Source organism: Chenopodium quinoa, unplaced genomic scaffold, assembly GCF_001683475.1.
Source record: "Chenopodium quinoa cultivar QQ74 unplaced genomic scaffold, ASM168347v1, whole genome shotgun sequence".
Lineage (NCBI taxonomy): Eukaryota > Viridiplantae > Streptophyta > Magnoliopsida > Caryophyllales > Amaranthaceae > Chenopodium > Chenopodium quinoa.
The window spans coordinates 2,254,476-2,263,689 of NW_018742980.1; the positions used below are offsets into that span (position 1 = coordinate 2,254,476).

The 9,214-nt window shown below is 34.6% G+C and overlaps 1 protein-coding gene across 1 annotated transcript; it reads right to left on the reverse strand.

Annotated features, from left to right (window-relative positions):
• Window positions 1–511: 511 nt before the first annotated feature.
• Window positions 512–3,983, reverse strand: LOC110729384 (heat stress transcription factor A-3-like). The gene is made up of 2 exons (XM_021909116.1): window positions 2,658–3,983; window positions 512–1,724 (listed from the first exon to the last, which is right to left on the reverse strand). The coding sequence occupies exons 1-2, from the start codon at window positions 3,132–3,134 to the stop codon at window positions 627–629; spliced, it is 1,575 nt and encodes a 524-aa protein (XP_021764808.1). The 5' UTR covers window positions 3,135–3,983; the 3' UTR covers window positions 512–626.
• Window positions 3,984–9,214: the final 5,231 nt, after the last annotated feature.

Genomic DNA, 9,214 nt, shown 5'->3' on the forward strand with positions numbered 1-9,214 from the left:
CTCTAGGAAAGATAAGAAGCTATATCTAAATGACATCACCGCTCTATTCCCCTTCCTCCTTCCTCCCAAGTCCAGTGATCCCAGCTGATAATCATCCTACTACGAAACATCCTTCTGTTTCACCGCCGACCTTGATACAGATCGAAACAAGCTATATACAGGTTGTATGCTAAAAAACTATATTAATGAGGTCTTATCATAATACTAATCATGAAATTCATATGCTAATATAAAAAGTGCTTACCAGATCTTGCTTCTTCTTTAGTTGGTTGTAAGAAGTACCTACCACATAGCCTGGTTACATTGCTGCACATGCCTACCTGCAACATTCATAACTCAAAAACTTTTAGCTGTTAGCAAAGAAATTTCTAGCAGGAGATACAGTCATTAGCAACTATCTAATGGAGAACCAGCAAATATGTATCAGCAAACAGATGGGGACAATACCCGCATCCATTATGTATAATGAAATAAGATAAAAGAAAGAAATTTGGAGAAATTGAAGCTTAAATCAATCAAACAAATTTATAGATTAAATGATAGAATCACTCGTTCAATCTATTATGTACTAATCTAAACCTAGAAACACTATAGGGATGCATTCGCGTTAAGCTAGCAAGTGCAACCTATGAATTAGTCCTTGGAATATTATCTTTTGACTCGAAACCTTGATTCTCAGGGTGGCCAGGAGAAGAATCATCATCCAGCCAATTTTCAATTCCTGTACCTCCTGCCTGAAGAGAAGCTAAATCAAAGACATCTGAAAACTCGCCTGGACAAGAAGTTCCAACATCCGGAATATCATAACTGGCAACGTTGCCCCAAAATGCAGGACTAGAGCTTGAGACATCTGTGCTGAGATCAAACCCCATACTCCAGACCTCCTCCTGCTTGATATTTCCAATTGCAGCAGAGGAGAACTCAGGAAACGTTTTCTGTCGGATCAATTCCTCAGGAAACGAAACAAAATAGTCTCTTGCAGCTTCTGAATGAGCAGTCGTCACCTGTTTTCCCCTTGAAAAGGGATCTCCTAACCCAGCACTCGAAAGGCCAGCTCCAACTGATCTAGGGATATCCATAAATTCCTGTGCTGTCGCAGATTCATTCAAAGTAACAACTTCACTTTGAAAAGGCAAACTCAGTGCTCCACTACTTGACATTCCCATCACATCTTGCAAGAGATAATCTTGAGCACTTGTCATTGGAATATCAGAAGATGGAAAGTCCCTCAATTCTTCAAACTCGGGTTTGTATTTGACAATTTGTCCCTCCAGAGAAGTACCAGAACTACCTGCTTCTTGATGTGCTTGCTTCAGAAAATTCCTTCTTGTTCTTGGAGAAACAATAGACCTTTGTTCTTTCATTTGCTTCAAACGGTCTACAAATACCGGGTTTTGAAGCACTTTAGCTAAGAATGAAACCATTTGTTTTTGTCTCTGCTCCGAAGCCTGAATCTTATCCTTCACCCTTTCTACATGCTCTGCAGTTCCGCGCTGCTGTTCCTGCAGCTCAACAACCTCTTGCATTAATGCACTCTTCTCTTTCTTTAGTTTCTCAATCTCACTTCCAATTCCAGACTCAGAAGATGATGACCCTCCATAGGAAGTAAGCTGCTGAGATTGAGTGGATTTTCGCCTGTGAATATTCTTCAACAAATGTCTGCTTTCACGCAAAAACCCCTCATTCGCAAACTCCCATTTATCAGGATCAACCTTACGAAAACCCTGAAGTAACCAAAAATGTCCAGAATTAATGCTAATTCATGAAATGTATTACAACTAGTCCAAAGACAAACATCTTTTTATGACAAGGTGCAGACACACTCAATATTTCAGTCATACACTGCATCAAAACGACAGGCACACTCGACATTTCAGTCATACACTGCATCAGTACACTGAAACACTTAAAATTTCAGTCATAAAATGCATTAATACAACTTCACTCGAAACTTCAGTCATACAGTTACTTAATACAACAGGAGTACAAAAGAACTTCGAATCAAAGAAACAAGTAGAGCAGAACCTGATTCAGTGATTAGCAACAGCAGGCTGACATTTCACAATAACCTGACATTCTATTATATCCTGAAATCCTACTGTTACAACATAGAACCCAAACAACGAGTGTAACACTAACAATATAAAACATACTACTTCGTATTTCATTATGCATAAAGCTGAATTAAAGTAACGTAGCAGTAATAACAACTAAATTAAAACCCGGATTCTACCTTGTAATATGGTGAAACTCCGTACTCGAGCAAACAATCAAACCAGTAAATTCATTGTTATATCTGGAAATGCGAAGAACAGCACGATCAAGACTCAAGTATGATCCATTCCCAATCATCGCAGAAGTATTTTCTCTTCATTACACATATAGACCAACAAAATATACAACCAAGAACACAATTCACTACAAAAAAAAATATTTATACATTTATCTCAAAATATGTACAACTCTACAACAACCAACCCCACAACATTACAGCAAAATCAATCCCATTACAACCAAAATTACAACTTTTTGAAATTTGATACAAGATGATTATGATACAAAATAATTGAACATAAATGAAATAATAATAAAAAAGCAGCAGAATATATATAATAAAAATGGCCGAAGCAATAGAAAATATAGGGGGAAATACCCACATAAGTATTGAGCTGACGAACAAAACTGGAAAAGTTATTGTGCTTGAAATTCCGAGGAAGAACAAGTCTAGCAAAATCCACAGGATCCCAAATCACAAAGCTTTCGCCTCGCGAACCCCAAGATATAATCATGTCTAAATTGGGATCTTCAACAAGATCATAAGTCTTTGATAGAAATGGTGGAATTGGGGTACCCTGTAAACACTCTAATGGCTGCGGTTTTTTCTCAACTTCCGACTCCGAGGCAAAAACAGCAGGAATCGAAGGAATAGTAGGAGGAGGTGGAGAAGAAAAACCCTGAAAATTCACATTGATATTAGATGATGTCATGGAATCAAACCCAGTTGAGTAAAATGGGTCAGAATATGAAAAAACAGAGGACGGGTCGAAAGACGAAGTCGTTGACGACCCAGATGGAATTGGAGCAGAAGATGAAATAGGTATTGCTGGGAAAAACATTTTATCATCAGAATCCATAAATTGAGGAGACGGAAAACGAAAACTATAAAAAAGAAAAAAACAGAGTAAAGAAACAAATGGAGGAGAGAGACTTTATAGATAAACATGGAGACTTGCCGACTAAGTAAAGAGGGGGAAAATATCTGAGCAAAGTAAGGCGGTGGAAATGTATGAAGGGGCCACCGACTTTAAAAATTTTGTGGGAATGTTCCTGGAAATGAATGGGATACTGTACTCTATTTTCTGGTTTAGTGGGAATTTTTTCTGGGTTTTAGACGAAGGAAAGGAAAGGTGGGAGATGAAATTGGGACCCACACATGTGATACACACCAAAATAATAAACGGATAACTTCTGACCCAAAATAATAAACAGGTAACTTTTGACCGATCGAGTAACCCTGATAAAATAATCACTAATCGAATAATCCCTGACCGATCAAAAAACTACTGAATAAGTAACCTCAATCACACGATGTGGCCATAAACTTTGTGTTATTTATTTTTTTTATTTTTTTGCAAATTGGCAAATTGGGTGAAATAGATATTTTTGGTGGGGTTGATGTTTAATGAGAAAGGGTGAGATGGAGGAGCCAATGGTGGAGTTCCACGAGTGATGATGTTGGGAGATTTGCCAATTGTGTTCATCCAGGGAAGGAGTGAGTGTAAATTTGATGGGTTGGAAGGAGTACAAAAGAAAAAACACGACTCGTCTTAAACCGACATATGATACTCAGATACAGAGATACTGTATCAGTGAAACAGTGTACACCGTGCAGTATTATGTTACCGAACAACGGAGTAGTCGTTAAAGTAAAGAATTATCTAGATTTCAAGTAATTATACATTTTAATTGGTTCTTTCAGACGGGTGGATACAGTTTTTTTTTACTCCATACTAGCATAGTGTCCATACAATACATGGTTTATAAATCAAATTATTAATTCCGTAGGAAAAAAATAAAGATAATTCAATTATTAATAAAAGGCTAATTTATTAATGGTCGATACACAAAAAATAATGGATTATAATTTAAATAGTATTTTATGTTATTTGCATTTCTTTTAATTTTTATAATGTTATTTATTAATCGTACATTTTAATTGGTTCGTTCAGGACGGGTGGATACAGTTTTTTTTTACTCCATACTAGCATAGTGTTCGTACAATGCATGGTTTATAAATCAAATTATTAATTTCGTAGGAAAAAAAACAAAGATAATTCGATTATTAATAAAGGGCTAATTTATTGATGGTCGATACAAAAATAATGGATTATAATTTAAATAGTATTTTATGTTATTTGCATTTCTTTTAATTTTTATAATGTTATTTATTAATTGAAATATAAATGAATAATGCTCCACATAACTATACAAGAGAGGTAGACTAATTTATTTTCTAACTCCGTAGGGAAAAAACTAAAATTTTCTTGTCATATCATTCACTTTACCAACTACAATCTAATACACGTTTTACCCGTCGCATTCACCAAATCTATAAACACAATAATAACCATATATTTGACCCACCAGTATTGTATATGATATATGGAGTAATATTTATAGTTAGGAATTAATAAATATGGAGAATATTTTAATTTAGATTTGGGAAATATGTGAATAAAAAATATCATAATTATATGATTTGGTGAATATTGTACATAATTTACAATAAAAAAATATTAAAAAATTAAAAGGGGGAGTTTTGGAGGGAAAATACAGCACCAGGAAGTGACATGTGTCATTCCTAGTGTCTGTTTTAGTATTATGTTATGTTATGTTATTGATTAATTTGAAATAAAAATAAAATAAAATAAAAAAATCCAAAAGTCTAATGTGAGTAAAATATATTCCCTTTGTATTTTATTAACTGTTATATTTACCTAATGCGGTCGTGTTTTAATAAATGTTACGGAGTACAAAAAACTACATTTTAATACCTTTTATGGTTCCCACCCAAACCCACAACTCCCTCTGTCCTAAAAGAACGAGCCTTTTGGACATTTTTCACAAATATTAAGAAACTTAAGTGGGAAGTAAAAGTGTATGGGGAAGCTAATAAAAATACATTGAATAGGTAAATTTACATGGGAATTGTAAAAAAGCAGAGAGATAAAGTAATAAAAGTATATGGAAAAAGCAAAATTTACATGGGGAAGCTAATTTTGCACTAATATCATTGCAAATTGGAGGGTATTTTAATGCAAATGGGATGAACATTTTAGGACTAAAATTTAGCCAAAAGGGTCGTTTTTTTAGGGACGGAGGGAGTACTACTTTTTTAATTATTTCTTTACTCTTACATTCATTACTTTTAAATAAATTATTAACCTCACTATCTTTCTTTTACAATTTTTTAATACACCAACTAACTCACTTACCTTTTACTTTATTTAAGTCAGTTAAATTATCTAAAACTATGTGCCGCTCAAAGTGTAACACTTATTAAAGCACGAAGGGAGTATGACGGTTGGAATTATTTAGAGCACTTAAATTGGTCAGTTTCTTTTAAGATTTGTTTGTTTTAACGGGAACAAATTTTTAGAAAAATGATTCTCCATAGAAAATAATTTTCAAGGAAAATATAATTGTTCAAATAGTTTTCCTTTGTTTGCTTCATTATAAATAAAAAAAATTATACAGAAATGGGAGAATAGGAGTGGAAGGGAGAAGATGATGAGAGGAGAGGTAAGAGATGTGAGGCATATGGAGGAAAATGTAGCATATCTTCCCTTTAGAAGGAAAACATTTTCTACTCTTGGAAGAATTATTCTCCACTTTAGGAAAATTGTTTTCCATCCCTTTTTAACCTAACAATATAACATGAGAAAATCATTAAAATCATTTTCTAAGAATATATTTTCCGTCAAAACAAACGGAGCCTTAAAAACTTAACAGTGACAAAAATCATCTTTGTTAGTCGACTAAGGAAAATATCTTTATTACATTACCCAAAATAGTACTCCCTTCATTTCATAATAATTGTTATAGTTTGATGATTTTTAGTTATATACTCCATATCATGCAAAATGTAGTTAAATACTTTCTCTGTTTCCTAATACTTGCAACACTTCTCTTTTCACGCTTGCTAATGCATTATTTTAATCGTTAATATCTATAATTACCAATGTGTAAAAATTATATATAAAAATTTGATATTATGAAAATATAAATCGAGACGAGTAAATAAGATCCTACATAACTATATTTTTCCTAACCTCTAAATCACCAAAGCTAGTCAAATTGAGATATGTAAATAGTGTAAAAGTTAAATTGTTACAAGTAAAAAAAACGGAGGAAGCATGTATTAATATAAATTTTCATTATATCAATTTCTTAACAATTTTTATAAACATATAAATTACTTGCGGGTAGAATTTGCACAATACCAAATGTGTCAAGTTTACTGTGTTGATTAATTTTGAAGGGGGGTAGTATTTCTCTATGAAACAACAATCACAGATTGCTTAATTTTGTGTTTTTTTTTTCATGTAATTCTTGTAGCGGTTTTGCTATGTAAAATCGCTATGATTTTGCCAAGTAAAATTGCTATCTTAAGCAGCGGTGGTTTTACTCAGCAAAATTTAAAAAAAAATTCATATAATTGTATTTGATCCTATAGAGTGAACTATAAAGCTAGGTACTAAACTATTGCCAAAGTTGCAAATTGGGTACTCAACTTCACATGTTGCAGTTAAAGTACTAAACTTTGTACTCAACCTATTTAACTTGTTGTAGCTAGTTATTAACAGCAAATAATAGCAAATGTGGTTTTTTTTTCATTGCCTTGAAGTCTGTGAAGTACAAAAAATTGTTAGAATACATTAAACCAGCAAAATGAGCATTGTAACTGTCATTTAAATAATATAACCATTGCATTTGAAGAAGTTAAGCAATGAACAATATATAAGAGTGCTTCTGATATTTGGTTACTCAATAGCTTGTTGTCTGAAAAAAAAAAATTCCAAAAAATAGTGCTTCTGTTGAGTGAATCTGCAAGAAATAGTAACAAGAAAGATCAGTGAGACAGTGATCATGTCAAGATTAAGTTCAGGTTTTAGCTCAAGCCCAAGGAGGTGTCACTATGGTTTGCTTAAGGCTTGGACAAAGGACAACCCTGGAAGAAGATTCCTTACATGTCCAGATTATGATGCAGGGACTGAGAGAAGAGGATGTAAGTTTTTCAAGTGGACAGATGTTGAAGCACCAATAGATTGGCAGATTGAGGTTATATTGTGTTTGTTAGAGGAAAATGAGAGTTTGAAACATGAGATGATGGCCATGAGGAAACAACTTTGTGAGCTAACCAATATGCAAGGAAGTTGAAGGCAGAAAACACATTGATGAAGTTCAAAAGGGGTGTAAGAGTGAATTTGAGTTGGCAACTGTGGGGCATAATTGTTGCTGCATCTGTTGTGTTTTACTTTTATTTTAGGCAGAGCAAAATGTAAGCAGTAGGTAGTTAGTATGGCACCTTAATGCTTGTTGCTTTTTCTCTGCTTTGCTAGGTCCTACAGGTCATTTGAAAATGTACTCAGTTTTTGCAATTTGGCAAAGAAATTTATAAAATTTGTTCTATTAACTTACCTGCAGTGCTTGTGATGATATAGTTGTTGGTTCTTGCTGGGTTTGTTGGCTAGATAAGGGATATTCCTGACTGTACACAGTTTGCTCCCCTTTATAGTTACAATAAAATGTCCTTTGAACAGGTTGTGGTGTAGGTGCAGGAACATGATTTTGTGGGTTATAATCACCCTGAAGCTATAAAGATTGGTTATTACATTAAGGCAAAATTCTGAAATGATGATAACATCATAACATGAATTTATTTCTTACTATTGCAACTCTCTGAAACCCATTTGGATAAGTGTAAATGCCCACCCCGCTCATATACATGGGTAGTTGAGCTTCAGTATTGCTGTTGTTGCAGAAGTGGAGTTCCCATTGTTTGAATTGTTGCTTTTGTGTTCTACAGCAACATTTTTGCAGCCTCTTGCATTATGACCTTGGACACCACACAATCTGCATTTGATGACAACACCTTTCTTCCTAAGCTTCCCTGCTGCTGTAACTTCTCCTGCCACAACACATGTCTTTGTTGGCTATTTGATCCCTCTTCTTATGTAGCCTCTCCATTAAACCTTCCCTTATGTCCTCTAGCATAGTGATAATGGGGCTTATGCCTTGAATTAAGAATGTATGCATTAAAAACCTCACTCATGTTGTTATCAACACTATCACAACATGAAAGAGGGTTGTAAAATGCCATGCACCATTTTTTGTAGATTCCGTTCAAGAGATCGTCAATTGCAGCCACTGAAATAGTTCTCATCAGCTCTATGTTTGCATGAAATACCTTCTCAGTTGTACTTTTGGCAATCTTCCAAAACTACTTTCTGAATTCTAGACCCCCACCAAATGTTGTTCTGAAATTACAGTACACATGTCTTGCACAAACCCTTGTCTCAACTTCAGGGAATGTGTTAGCTATAGCAGCAAGCAATCCCTCCTGCTGGTCAGACGTGAAAGTGTATCATTCCCCCCATAAGTACCTAAACTAGAAGCTAAAAGTTCTAAGAACCAAATCCATGTATTTGTGCTCTCTACCTCGACTACTGACCATGCTATTGGAAACATCTGGTTGTTCCCATCCCTCCCAACAGCCACTAATAGCTGACCCCCAAAAGGCCCTTTGAGAAAGCAACCATCTAAGGAAATGAACCTTCTGCAGCCAGCTACGAATCCCTTCTTAAGAGCTTCAAAACATAAGTAAATCCTTTTAAACACATTGGCATTCATCTTTAGTTTCATTGTGTTTGCCCTGTTACTTCTCAGAACTTCAGCTGCACATCTTGGAAGAAGACCAAATTGTTCTTCATACTCACCAACAATGAGTTTTTGCCCAATCTTTTTTGCTCTGTATGCCAAGTACCTACTCACTTTAAGCCCTTTCTCAAGCCACACAGTCTTCAATGATACCGCCTTCATGTAGTGAATTTGGTTTTGAAATTCCTAGCAACCCATGAAGTTGTTGTTTTCTTGCAGCTTGGTGCCCTCCCACAAGTATGCTCACCCACATGAGTTTTAACCATGAAATTCC

Bases quoted from the DNA above. Each gene is read 5' to 3' on its own strand.
- LOC110729384 (XM_021909116.1), bottom strand. From the start codon at position 3,134: ATGGATTCTGATGATAAAATGTTTTTCCCAGCAATACCTATTTCATCT. The intron at 1,725-2,657 runs GTGGGTATTTCC...TGGTTACTTCAG, and splicing joins TTCGTCAGCTCAATACTTAT to GGTTTTCGTAAGGTTGATCC.